Genomic DNA, 14,649 nt, shown 5'->3' on the forward strand with positions numbered 1-14,649 from the left:
GAGTTAAACATGGCTGAGTGGAAAGCGATGCGTGTGACTGCTGTTCTAGGTGCATTTAAATGTAGGTAAACAACCTTGCTAGGCAAGTAATTAGGTTGTTTATCATTTATTTAGCTTGCGCGGTTACTACCTGCGCTTGAGGAGCGGTAAGTAATTCCATGGCAGAGCATAGTTACGAAATACCGCAGTTAAATATAGATTACCCTAATCTATTTTATAAAAAAGCGTTAACCTGTCTGTTCGCGATCGAAGTATAATGATCTCTAAGCAGGGAACAGACGGTCGAAAATAGAGAGCACACGCATAATATATAAGAAATAAGAGATAACTGGTTTTATTAACTCTGCGACCAGTTGATTTTTAGCAGCACTCGAGTAGTATGATATGAATGTTGTGAGTTGTGATGGTGGTTTGTGTAGTTGTATGCCAGATGTGGTATTTCTTCGACACACAGTACCTAAATTTAACTCTCCGTATGTTACAGTGCTATTTAAATTAACAAGTAGGACACAAGAAATAATAGTGTTGTGTATCTCCCAGTAATGCTCGAATGTAAAATTTATTAAGAGACCGCGTTGAAGTTAATTTAAGTTATTAGTAAATTTGGAAAAAAAATGTCAGTGTGTTTACCGAGAAATATGATAAACTGATTTTGATGAAAGATCTAAATAGTGGTTCAGATATTTTAAAAATATAGAAATATCGTTGCTTTTCTATAAAATTGTAGGTATTTCAAATACGTTATTAAAAATTATTTGAATCGTTAGAATTTCAAATTCAGTGGTTGGCAGTCACTAAATTTAAAATAACTGTTTCACTTGAAGCAGCGGTGAACAATATTAGTGAAAGTATAATTGGCGTCAGTTACGGTTTAAATTTAACTTGATGAAAATTAGTAGGTAGAATTTGAATTGAACCGTTAACGTATTTGAATTTAGTTAATGCAACAATATTTAGTTAACTTTAGGGTATAGATTGAAATTGTCGTTGAGATTTGAATTTTAAAACGCCGTCCGTTTCAACTGTGGCAAGTGACAGTTGAAATTCAAATAGGCCGTTGACGAGAAAGTGGTCAAAGTCGGCAGAGTATTTGAATTTAAGATAACGGTAAAGCGGTTTTAAAATTAGAGTTATTAAAAGAGAAAAAAAAAGCTATTAAATGAACCACTTAAGGGATCTCGGTAACTGAAACACTGGTTATGCCTATTATTCGCCTCTTACGAATTCCTAGACGGGGAATGGCGTTATTCTAAGCCCCGACCACCATACAGGGGGCGAGAAAAACAGGGTACTTACTGCGAGATACACAGAACACACAAGATACACAATAAATTTTTGCACAATCACTGCAATTCTAGGCAAGAAAAACGTAACAATCAGAACCTCTCAAAAAAAAACCCACGGGCGCCACTGTCAAGGGCAGACCTCTTGAGGGGAGGTTTGACCTTAAAGGAGGCCTAGTAAGTTATTCTTTGAGTAAAACAAATAGACGTTTTAACAATTTTTTAATTAAAAATTGAAACACAAAAAATAACAGGCCTAGTTTGACAAAATTAAAAGTAAAAGTATTACGAGAATCTCAGGTAGTAAGTTCAAGCGATTTTATTGAGAGGTGGTTCTGATTATTCGGTCTCACTGGCCTACACTTCCCTGGAGTCGGAGAGAAGAACCCGGAGCGAAGAGGCTGGCCACAGCAGGGGGGCCTGGTCCAGCTGAGTGGTCGTCGGTGCCGAGGTCAAAAGGGGCCTTAGGGCGGCAGGACGAGCAGCCTGGACAAGTGTTCCACGCCGGAACGATCAGGGTCTTGGACGAGCCAGGAAGGATGTGCAGTACTCCGGAAGTTAGGGCCGTCAGGGCTTAGTGTCAGGTTAGGGCGTAAAGGAGCCGCCTGAGCCGTGAGAGCTGTAGCCGAACGGAGCTTTGAAAGTTGTAGCCGTGCAGAGCGGAGAAAGCTGTAGCCGTACGGAGCTTGTAAGCCGTACGAAGGTTTGTAAGCCGTACAAAGGTTTGGAAGTTGAAGCCGTACGGAGGTGCCCTGTAAATTAGGTGGTGTCAGTTGTGGTCCAGTGCTAGATTGTTTGCCAGTCACTCCTCTGCAGCGATGCCCCAACTCTTAGGGTGTGCTGAATTGCAGTGAGTGGCAGAGACAATCATACGGAGTTACAGGCAGGCAAAGGAAAGTGATTCTAGTTTTATATAATTATTTTAAAAAAACAAAAGGTAAAAATAAATAGCCTAAGTGACCGTTAAAATTTGAAATACAACAGTTCACTAAATAACCGTTAGAGGATTACATTTGAAATTAAACGTCACTTAGCTGAGTTTGAATTTATTTTAACACCGGTAAGCATCCGTTGCATAAAAGTAATAAGCATTAACATAGGTTCTGAGTTTATAACAACGGATGAGAGAAATTAACAAGTGTTAAAATATTAAGTATAAGAAATGTTTGAAATAAAAGATTCCCTGGCCAGGGGAAGCCTTCAGTTCAATTACACAAAGTTAAATTATAAAGAAAATAATTATAATAAAATACACAGAAAAACACAAAAGTTAAATATCGGAGAACTTACCAAGTCTGGGCGTATGGAGCTTTCGAGAGAGCTGTTTAGTGTAGTTAAGCTGTTGAATGTGTGTTTTACAGCTGTGCTTCAGCTTTTAAGGGCGAGAATATTACAGTTAGAATTCCCCGGTCACAGCTGATCGACAGCACCCCCTTGGCCGACAAAAACGGTCAAGGGTGAGTTGATTATAGATATATTTAGTCGTACAAACTCGTGTAGTAAATGAGTGTAATAAAATGCCTACTTTTATAAAATAAATAAGTAAATAATAAATAAATATTAAATACATATTATTACGTAAATAAATGAATCAAGTGAAAACTACGGTGGCGACCTCTAGAGTTCGTCCGTCATTCTGCTCAGAGATCCCTTATTGAAGTAAGCGCCATCTAGCTTACACTGAGCTAACTAAGATGTCAGCGATCGCCTATGTGCATCGTGACATACATTACATACATAACACGGTACATTGATCGATGTTCAAAGTGTGAAATGAACGTATCACATAAATGAGAAACATATGTACAAAGTTGAAAATATCGTTTAAAAAGTTATAAAAGAAAGTATTGAAAGGGATGCGTGAAAAGAAATTAGAGAGATGACTATGAAATCATCAGTTCTATGCAGATACGAAGATAAAGGCTCATTCAAGCATCTCTGGCCTATATACTCACTGCTGCACACCGGTCTCCTCTTGAAAAGAGAAACCTTGGGCTGTAGTTTCCACACGGGGAGAATGTCATACACCGTTGAAATGATTCGCAGGTTTATCTGAGTTTCCTCAAGATGGTTTCCTTAACGAAAAAGCTCACGGTAAATTTCAAGTACCCGCTAGGCTACAATGGCTTTTTTGGTAGAGCTGGGTCTCTTTACGTATTTTTTGTGAAACTTAACGTAACAGCATGTAACGTAACAGTTTATTTTTGACAAGTAACAGTTTCGAAGAACAGTTAGTTAAAAAACAGTTTATTTGCTACGGCTTGGTTTCGTTACAAAGGGAAACGAAAATTTCGCTATCAATTGTAGCTCTTTGGGATATTTGAACAGTTTGCTATATTATATAACGTTTGTTGTGAAACTAGTTTAAGATAAAAATCTGTTATTTGTTCTTGTGAGAAAATTTCCTCAAGTCAACGCATGTGGTAGTCGAAAGTTTCTCAAGTAGAAGTGTATATCTAAAGAAATTGTTTTTCGTTCCGACACGAAACTGTTACTCCGTTACCTTAGAGACAACATAGTTTCAATAAATAACGCTCAGCTCTATTTTTTGGCGATCGCGGCCAATACATACTTGGTACTCCTTCGCGCAAAAACGGCTTCACGGATTTAATTGAAATTTGGTATGTCCTACGGAATCGGAATAAAATCTCGCAATCTCAACGGCTGGGATTCATCATCATCATCAGCCGGAAGACGTCCACTGCTGGACAAAGGCCTCCCCCTTAGAACGACACAATGAACGACAACTCGCCACTTGCATCCACCGGTTTCCCGCCACTCTCACGATGTCGTCAGTCCACCTGGTGGGAGGCCTGCCAACGCTTCGTCTTCCGGTTCGTGGTCGCCATTCGAGGACTTCTCTCCCCCAACGTTTATCTGTTCTTCGAGCGATGTGGCCTGCCCATTGCAACTTCAATTTGCATATTTTTCCAGCTGGAAAAATATGCTGGGATTAGAGACATGAAATTTGGCACCGATTTTTCTCAACGCCAATGTCTTCGGGAATTCCCATGGGAAATTAGTAACATTTCAGGATTTTGATTCAACTGGTGGTTCTAATAGTATACGCGTGCGAAGCCGCAGGAAAACAATAGTTTTAAATAAAAAAAATATGCATACGTCATTGAAAAAGGTTGGGAAAAGCTGTTTGTTTTTATAAGCTTATCTGTTTTTTTCAGTACACTGATTGTTGAACTTTTCAATCAAAAAGGAAAACCCTTATCAGCTGATGGCGTCATTACACTGTAAATAGAGTACTTTAGAGGAGTATTAATACACCAGCCATATTCAAATAAAGTTAGTTCTAAATCTACAATTCGCCTGCAAAGTAACTGTGACATTCTGGTATTTCGATATTTCTGTAAGTGATTTGGACAGAAAAAATGTTTAACAGTGGCATTTTGTATATTGTAAGTACATGCATTCATATTATAATGACTAAATGATAACATAATAGTTACAAAAGTAACGGCGGGAACTACCTCAAACTCACTCTTTTATCGACCCCTAACCGAATGCTCCTCTTAACCACTCAAAGGTTGATTGGTAGAGATCTCTTAAAGGGATAAGTTTGCCTTTGCACATTTATCTCAAAGGTCAATTGTGTTTGTTTCTCTATTTTTGTACAATAAAAAGTTTACATACTTACTTAAACTACCTACTCCACTTTCGGGAACCGTTTCGTCTCTTTTTCAAACCCCCATAGCTTCGTTCCAGATAACACCAGAAAGCCAAAATTCATAAAAGTTCAATAGCTCAAAACGGCTGAACCGATTTTGATGAAACATGTTTAAGAACCATCGCTAGAGAACCTGATTTCGAATAAAAAACAGCATTCAAATCGGTCCACCCGTTTAAGAGCTACGGTGCCACAGACAGACACACACATACACACACACACACACAGACACACACACACACACACACACACACCACACACACACACACACACACATACACACACACACACACACATACACACACACATAGATACCCAGACACACATAGTGACAATATAAAATATCATTGATCTAGCTTTTAAACTTTTGATTTTACTGATAAATAAAATATGATGATTTGGCTACTCATTCGGTCATCAAAACCTCTAGGGTTCTTCCTGACTTCCTAGAAAACTGAACTTTGAAACTAAGAAATTTGCAACTTTCTTCACAAAATCTGCTACGTAGGCTAAAAATGTAACGCAAATAACAAAAGATATACATATACATCAGGGCACCTTACAAAAACAAATGAAATCCCATCAAAAACATTTAAAATTGGTGGCCACAAGTCACAAGCTCATAACCTTTTCCCAGTTAAAAAGTTATCATTATCAAGACTCTAAGCCTTGACTTCATTCTATAAATCTTCAAAAGTTATCTCTCGATAGACTAGTTTATCTATAAGTCTATAGAAATAACAACCTATATATGCATAAAAAATTTGTCTAGATTCCTGTCCAGCTTATTAAATTGCTGATGGTTCGATTCATTACTCTTTTCTGGTTTCATATTCAGTTTGTATTTTCAATTTCATTATAATTTTAATGGTTCACTAAATTCTTCTCGCAACTGTTTAATTTTCTATATTTCAAGATTTTTAAACTAACTAACCTAACCTAAAGGGTTCTACACGATGGCGCTGAAATAAATCCTGAGATATTTACAATTTTAGAGTTGCGAAATGAAAAGTTGCGAAATGAATCAAGTTGCCAAACGTTAGTTGCGAAATATAATTCTAATTGATAAACTAAAAATTACAGATCGCTATACTGCTTCAGTTCCAACTGGGAAGCACGGAGCAAAGTAAGTAACAGTAAATAAGAGCCGAAGTAGGTACCCCTCAAAAAGAAAATATATAAAAGAACCTGCTGCGGCTTATTTGCAAAGTAAACTTAAGATTTCAAAACTTCCTAACTGTTTCTAACGATTGATCACAAATCCATGCCCCAATTTTATAAATGCGAAAATAACTCTTCACGCTTAAAAAAGCCGCTGCGCCAAATCAAATCTTTAACCCCCGACACAAAAAGAGGGTGTTATAAGTTTGACCGCTTTGTGTGTCAGTGTGTCTATCTGTTTGTCGGGTGGACCGATTTGAATGCGGTTTTTTTAATTGAAAGCAGGTTTTATAGCAATGGTTCTTAGACACGTTTTATCAAAATTGGTTCAGCCGTTTTTGAGATATTGAACTTTGAAGTGACAAAGTCGGGGGTTTTCCAACTTTTTATTGGTTAGGTTGGTTGTATTATGAGGTGGAGGCGAGGCAGACGACATCGACGACGAGGACGGCATGCGGGTCATCTAATAATCAAAAGTATAAAGACAATTCAGACTATTCAGACTATTCAGAAAGGTCATACGAATATAGGATAGTTTGTAATCGGAATAACCTAACCAACAAAAAGTTAGAAAACCCCCGAACTTCAAATTTCAATATCTCAAAAACTATCGCTAGAAAACCTTCTTTCAAATAAAAAAAACGCATTCAAATCGGTCCACCTGTTTAAGAGCTACGGTGCCACAGACAGACACACATAGCGGTCAAACTTCTAACACCCCTCTTTTTGCGTCGGGGGATGACTACAGTCTTGCGAAATAGCGATAAAAAGAATCCTTCGCAAAAGAAGTCGCGAGCTACAGCTAATAGAGAATAAAACAATAAGTCGGTATTAGACAAATTTGTAGTTCACGTTTGCTAACATTTGTGCTTATCTCAAGGATTCGTGCCAAATGTCCCAGAGGAATGTCAACGTTTGGGTTACTGCAATCTGCCGCAGCCGGACTATCCGGCAGAGCTCGTGGAGCGACTCATTAAAACGGTATGTGCGATGAGTACTTTTAAATAATTTAATGAAGCAGGCTGACCTTACTGAGGTTCATGAACTAGGCCAAAGAGGTTTTCTTAACAGGCGAATTGATTGATGGCGTTAGTAAGGGAGGCCCCTTTTAAGTCTAGGAACTAACTTGGATGCAGTGAACATGCCTTGTTAGTTGTTACTCCAGCTTAAGCGTTAAGTCTAGGCATGTGCTTTCAATACAATCATGTAATGACTATAAATAATAATTCTAATTTGCAATTTAATATAATAATACCTCATGTAATAATATAATATAATAATAATTAATTATTATCAGATAATTACATCCATTATTGTTAGTAAAAAGCATACAAATAACTTATCAATCTATTGTTAGTAAAGTTACAGTTAAATGTCAACAGTTTAAAATGAAAATAAAAATTGATTACAAAATTAATAAATTAGATGTCTAAAAAAATAAAATAAAATGAGCCGTTGGAATGGAGGCATAGGTGCGTGCATAGATAGCCAGTGTCTCATTTAATAATAATAAAAAATACATCGTAATGGTGGTGGTAGTGACACCAATTGTCACCGAAAAAGGGTCTCCGCACGGGGTCTCCCTTCGGCATGTGTTAATTAAATACACAGTGGGTGCAGCAACGCAGATTTTTGTAAAGTCCAAATTTGACCTACCTGACATCTCCACTTGTTACACGATAATATAATTTAAGCTTTGAATATTATACACAAGACAAAGCCCAAGTTTTAACCTAAAGTGAAGGCCACAAAGCAAGAGGTATGGTGTTAAATAAAATAACATTTAATAATATGGTTCTCAAAAACCAAAAGGAGATTGCAGATAGCAAGATAATTGGTTTCAGTTCACGCGCATTATTTTATCAGTGAAGGATTTAAATTAAGTAAAATTAATTATACATTGTCATAAATAATTAAAACATAATTCAATTTTTTTTCAACAGTTGGGTCTGCAGAATGCAAACCAATCGGTGGTTGACAGCATCCAGCCAGTGCGAGAGTTGGATCCACAGGAAGTGGAGCTTTGTGACTTTGTCGAACGGGTATAGTTTAATTTACTCCTTAAATGTAATTGATTAATATATAATTATGTTTTTTTTTGTAGTATAGATATTTATTTTAAATCAAAAAGGTACAATTGAAGTTACACTAAACTATCCTAAAAATAAATTAACTATATAATATACAGTTCCCCCAAGTCTTGTCCCTGAGGAAGAGTGCCCATAAGGCTGGCTGCATTTCCGCGCTGGATCGTGATTCCAATACGTTGGGCGAGAAATGCCCTATGGTCATTGGTAATTTCGAATATTTATTTTTTAATTGTCCAAAAAGTTTGTGAGCGTCCGAACTCCATGGACCCAAAGTTTTAACAGCAAAAGCTGTAAATATGTAGTCTTTAGAGAGACCTGTATATTTGCGGCGTTTTGCTGTCTCAGCCGCCCAATTATGTTTGTATTTTTCTGAGTAGGTAGGTAGTAAGAAAGAAGACTTTCTTGCTGCAACGTGTGACCTTTAACAGAGTCTCGAGTTTCGAGTCTATATGTACCAGCTGCTTCCACTTCGCCCGGTTTTCTGCTTTTATAATTTAGATAAGTAACTGGTACCTATTCTTTTTTTTGCTTTTTAGGAACTCATACCACTAGTAGCGCAAGACGCCAATGGCACCTGGAATTTTATTATAAACTCGAACCAATACCGGCAAATGTTCCGCGTGCAAATTTGCAAGTAAGTGCTTTACTCGTTTCTAATAGGTTGTCTTTTCACAGTCGTTCTTAGATTTTATAAACAAATATTATATTTTAATATAATGAAATAAATCCGGATAGCTCACGTCTTAAATCGAGTCTAGCTGGACATGTTTCGGGCTAATTCGTAGCCCTTCCTCTCGATGCAACGCGATTCGGCGGCTGCTGCAACACGCGCACTATACGCCACCACTGACAACATGTCGAGCTAAACTCGATTTACAACGTGAGTTACCCGGACTTATTTTATTAAAATTTGAGTTAGTCTCACGGTAGTTTCATTAAATTTAATATTAGGTACTAAAGCTATCGTGAGACATGTTTGGAAAACTACAAAAATTAAGAGGTTAAATTTAAGATTATACTTATTATACTTAAGTCCAGAAGGGTCCGACTAGTTTCAGTCTTTTCGAAAAAAAAATTTTTTCAAAGGCGAGTGCGTTCACGATATTGGAGCCCGAAATCAGTGCACCAGAGCAGCAACAGCAGCAGCGAATCCATACATATATTTCAACAGCACCGACGCAGTACCTCGATCTCTCCATTGCTTGTGCGCTAGGAAATGCGAGGGACGCCACTGTCGATAACACACTCATCTTTAAAAAAATATCCCGAAAAGATCGCAACTAGTCGGACGGTTCTTGACTTATAATCGTCAGTTGAACCGTTTTATTTTTGTAATTTTCTCTTCTTTTTCGTCGTATTCTTTATTTCTAAAGGTCGTGCTCGTCATGATAAGACTTTACGAAGACGTTGCCGAACTGCTTCCACACCCTTAAGCTCTGTCCTCGGCCCGTTTCAGAGCTGCATGCAAAGTGAGCCCCGTGATCGCCTTAATTTGACCCGACCAAAGGGTTTGGTGACCGTCTTCTCCTAAGCTCTGTTTTGCCTAGCAAAATCAGTTTCTCGAGGTTGTCTTGAAGCGATATAGCCAAACTAGCCGAGTATTTGCTGATAGCAGTTCGTGGATAATCTTGTTCTGACATTCAGCTGGTCGATAATGGATTATAAATTTTACTATCTTATTTATTATTTCAGCAAAGTGGGCGTCCGGTGCTCACCTGTCGCATACTTCCCCACTGGGTACAAGGCCAGCTGCGAGCAAAACTTTATAAAAAGGGTCATGAAAGCCATTGACCATAAAGGCAACATAATAGAAACAGAACACCCTATACCGAGCAACTGCTACTGCAAAGTACAACAAGAAAAAGGTCGGAATAACCAAAATGCGAGTTTACAAGTAAAGAAAGATGGCAGAAATTAGAACCCTGCAGATGTGGACAGATTATGGAGTAAAATACTTGCGAAGAAATACTTACCATTAATTAAGATAACAAAAGCAGTATGGGAGATTTTAAAAATGTTCAGCAAGCTGTGGTTAAGATTGTGATTATGAAATGGACCTCCGCGAAGAACCTGATACAATTGGGTAGTTTCCTGGGTAAAAAAAAAAGTACGAGTGCTCGTCACTGTCCCAACAGTTGGCATGTTTCATTTTATGTTAGCAATAGAGATGATAACAGGGTGTCGCCTATTGGGTATTACCTTGTCGAGCTCTCGGACGTTTACCTTAGTCCATCAGTTAGTTCATCAGAAAATATAGGACATGTTATTTTTTCTTTTGTCAATCTAACAAAAATAAGCGCGTCAAAGTTCAGGAGACTGAGTGGCGGCCCTGACACGCCGTACTAAAGTGTCGCATGGCGTGACCGTGACTTTATGCTGAACTTTAACTGGCTATATCTTTTACTTTTACAAGATGTTTGTCTGTAATTCAATCTTGCAAGCTAAATTCGACCAACTTCCAGTAGGTACATTAGTAGAAGACGCCATAGCTAGCACTGACCTGGGTTTAACTGAAGGTTAAGCTAAGGGGCTAATTAAATAGTTTCACGTGGAGATTATAGATGTCGCTGTAAGTAATGGAAAAATATTTTTTATCTAAAAATAAGAAATATGGTCTAAAATTCATTAAAAATAGGCATGATATAATAATAGAATTATTAGTATTAATCTACGGTAGATTTTAGATACATGTAGCCGGCTTGTCTTGAAATTTGTCATACTTAATTAAAGTGCGTGACAATACAATAATCCTTACTGACATTCTGGTATTAGAACTCTTCAACGGTTAATGGCATCGACTTGAAATTTGGTATGCAAATGTAGTTTGGGTGACAATGCAAGTACAGTCAACAAAAATTAAAGTCAGCAAAAAAGCTTGAAAGTATTAAAAATGTTTTTTTTACCAGAAACTTATTTAATTTTTCTTTAATTAAATCGTGTCCAATATTTTTTTGCTAATCTTATTGACAAACTACTTAATCAGTTTTTTTAGGACTAGCCCAAAATTTTAATCGTAATATATATTGTTTTCAAGTGTACGTCCTACCTACCTGATAAAATACTATGCATGGTATTACTGCTAGACTATTTTTAACCCCCGACGCAAAAAGAGGGGTGTTAAAAGTTTGACCGCTATGTGTGTCTGTCTGTGGCACCGTAGCTCTTAAACAAGTGGACCGATTTGGATGCGGTTTTTTTTATTTGAAAGCAGGTTTTCTAGCGATGGTTCTTAGGCATGTTTTATCAAAATCGGTTTAGCCGTTGCAACATCATTACATCTTTTGTTCGCTGCGGTAGGAATCTTAGACGCATAATGGGTATTTACTTTACTTTCAAACATAATTTGGGACCTAAAATTTGAAACACCCATGTATGCTATATAACTATGCAAGATTATGGAATTCTCGGCCTGATGCTGCAGCCAGGATATCCAGAACACTAGTACGTACACTCTTGATAAAACCATAGCAGATATATCGTGTTTGGATTTGTTTTGATTAGTAATTGATTCTACACACAATGCAGTGGTGGCAACACGACGAGCTGATGCTGCAGCCAGGATATCCAGCACACCAGTATACTCTTGAAAAAATAATAGCATATATGTCATGTTTAGATTCGTTTTGATAAGTAATTGCTTCTACATACAATGTAATGGTGGCAACACGATGAGCTGATACTCCAGCCAGGATATCCAACACACTAGTACATCGAAAATACAAACTGAGACATGGATGCACAGAAAAACCAGAAAAATTTAAAAGAGACCAGCGCTGGGAATCGAACCCAGGTCCTCAGCAATCCGTGCTGTGCTATAACCCATACACCACACCTACACACACCTACTAGTACACTTTTAAAATATAATATACCAGTTATAAAAACATGAAATAAAAAAACTTAAATTAAAAATTTAAAAAACCCCACCACACATAAAACGCCTGAAAAAAAACGCCGACAAAAAAACGCCGCCAAAAAAGACAACTAAATAGTAACAAATAATTATGCACTACCTAGCTGTTTGGTTATGCTGATTTCCCGTAAAATTAGCCTAGGTTAATTTAGTATAAGTACCTAGTAATATTTTTTTATCCAAGCGTCGTCGGTGTCGGGGGACCGCTTAGGTTAATACTTTAAAAATACAGCATAATTGTACTTTTCTTTCCTGTTAACCTTAGTTTTTTTTTCATGCGTTTTTTGTGTGTCGGGGGTTTTTAATTTTAATGTTATAATAAGTTATAAAGTAGATAGTAAGATTATAGGTCATAGGTTGATACATTAGAATAATAATTCTCTTCTGATTATTAATGTGTTATGTTTGTGTTGTTGTGATATGAATAAATTATCTTCTTTCTTTCAATATTAATGATTAAACTTAAATGTAAACGTGCCACCAATTTTTTTTTAGTAATAGTTTATGTGTTTCTTGCTCTTTTGCGCCAAAACAGATTACTGGATTTCGTAAATAACATCTACGAGTATTACATATATAAAAGGAAAACCTGACTCACTGGGTTATATATCAACGCAAAGCCCAAACCACTGGGCCTAGATACTTGAAATTTGGTACAGGGGTTCCTTTTATGATGTGAGCACTAAGAAAGAATTTTTTAGAAATTCATCCCCTAAGGGGGTGAAATAGGGGGGTGAATGGAATTTTCTCATTTCTGGACTTAGAAGTATGAAAATAGGTATGGAAATTCTCGATAAGGAACAATTAAAATTATCTGTGTAGGTGAATTGGATAAAATTCCCCCCTAAAGGAGTAAAATGCGGGGGTAGTTTTTATGGAAATTTAGTCATTTTCGGACTTAGTATGAGAATTGGTATACAGGGTCCTCATTACAAATAAAAATTATCTGCGTAGTCAAAGATAAAGAAAGAAGAAGTAGCTTTCTACTTATAAGGGGGGAGTTTTTATGAGACTTCCTTATTTCTAGACTTAAATATATGACTTGTCATAATTTAAAATGGTCCGCATGATGTTGGCGACTTCAATGGGGGAGGGGGTTTTTTCATACAAAATGTACAACTAAAATATGGAAATTAATTTGATATTTATAAGTGTGAAATAAATTGGCTAATAAGTAAGCAGTACCTAACTCAAAGATTACTCATCGGGTTGTGTATAATAAAATCAATAATATTAAGGGAGCGTAATTTTTGTGTGATTATCCGTTCTTATTTATCTTTTACTTACCTAATTTACAAAATATTATGTGCCGTGCAATCTAGAATATACTTCGGGTTCTAGAGTAAGATTCGGTTCTCGCCGCAAGCACACGAACAAAAAAAAACATATGCCCTGTACCACTACCATGAGTTTACAGTGACCGTACTCGATAGCGACGGCGTAAATTATTTGTAGAGGCGCTGTACAATTCTCCATACAAATAATTTACGCCGTCGCTATCGAGTACGGTCACTGTAAACTCATGGTAGTGGTACTGATAACTAAAGTACATGCGGACGAAGTCGCGGGCAAAAGCTAGTATTAACATAAAGGGTACTTTTTTTGATAGGTAATTCATGTTTCTACGGGATTGAGTCGTACGAATGTAAAATAAAAGATAAAGATAACAACAGAATAAGATAATACAAAGGCGAATTTATCCTTTATCACTTAAAGGAAATGAATCTTCCAGTTGTCTTGTCTTGAATCTTCCTTTGAACGAATTGACATCAAAAACAAGATAAAACACAAAATAAAAATAAAGAGTACCTGATATGTTAAATGTTCTGTCTACACAAGAAATTTTGCGCAAGTGTTCTTTAAACATCGTAAAATCACGACGCCATTTTTGAACATTTTCAGTGGAATTAAGAAATTATCACTATTTTTATTTCATCTGTTAAACCTTTTGGTTCAATCGAGCGATGCCGTGGGTAATAGCTAGTGATGAATTAAATGACGAAAAAAACGAATAAAAAAATGTTACTGACAGCTAGGTAGCATTTTATAACCTTGTCATTATTTGTCTTATTCTTATTTTAGTATCAAATAAACTAGTGCGTGGTGTAAAAATGTTCTATTATTTTAAATCACCTAAGTAATGCGCGCGACTTCGCCTGTAAAGAAATCGTTTGTTGCTTTCCCGTGGGAACTAAATTTACCAGGACAAAAACTGTCCATTAATATCCATGTTCTTCGCAGGGTGTTAAATTATCTCCATACCTAATTTAAACATGTTCTGTTGAGTAATAAACTTTACTGGAACAAACAAACAAATTTATAATCTAATATTCGTATTTATAATATTAATTAGGATAGCCATAGGATATGTACAGTCAAGGAAACCGAGTTTTGAACCAGTCGGACTTTCTCATTGCATTGCAAATTTCATATACCTACGTATTAATTCAAGAAATTATTGTGAAATTGATTGTGAAAGGGTTCCACTTTGGTACCTACATGATTTAGTTTCTTCCAGCGTAC

At 36.7% G+C, this 14,649-nt stretch overlaps 1 protein-coding gene across 1 annotated transcript; it reads left to right on the plus strand.

The window, feature by feature from the left end:
- Nucleotides 1-4,604: 4,604 nt before the first annotated feature.
- Nucleotides 4,605-10,617, plus strand: LOC141427024 (protein spaetzle 5-like). The gene is made up of 6 exons (XM_074086247.1): nt 4,605-4,693; nt 6,046-6,088; nt 7,004-7,104; nt 8,067-8,165; nt 8,750-8,847; nt 9,906-10,617. The coding sequence occupies exons 1-6, from the start codon at nt 4,667-4,669 to the stop codon at nt 10,129-10,131; spliced, it is 594 nt and encodes a 197-aa protein (XP_073942348.1). The 5' UTR covers nt 4,605-4,666; the 3' UTR covers nt 10,132-10,617.
- Nucleotides 10,618-14,649: the final 4,032 nt, after the last annotated feature.

This window comes from Choristoneura fumiferana, chromosome 4 (genome assembly GCF_025370935.1).
Source record: "Choristoneura fumiferana chromosome 4, NRCan_CFum_1, whole genome shotgun sequence".
Lineage (NCBI taxonomy): Eukaryota > Metazoa > Arthropoda > Insecta > Lepidoptera > Tortricidae > Choristoneura > Choristoneura fumiferana.

Coding starts and splice junctions, on each gene's coding strand:
- LOC141427024 (XM_074086247.1), top strand. CDS start 4,667: ATGTTTAACAGTGGCATTTTGTATATT. Junction 6,089..7,003: donor ACTGGGAAGCACGGAGCAAA/GTAAGTAACAGT, acceptor GCTTATCTCAAG/GATTCGTGCCAAATGTCCCA. Junction 8,848..9,905: donor TTCCGCGTGCAAATTTGCAA/GTAAGTGCTTTA, acceptor TTATTATTTCAG/CAAAGTGGGCGTCCGGTGCT.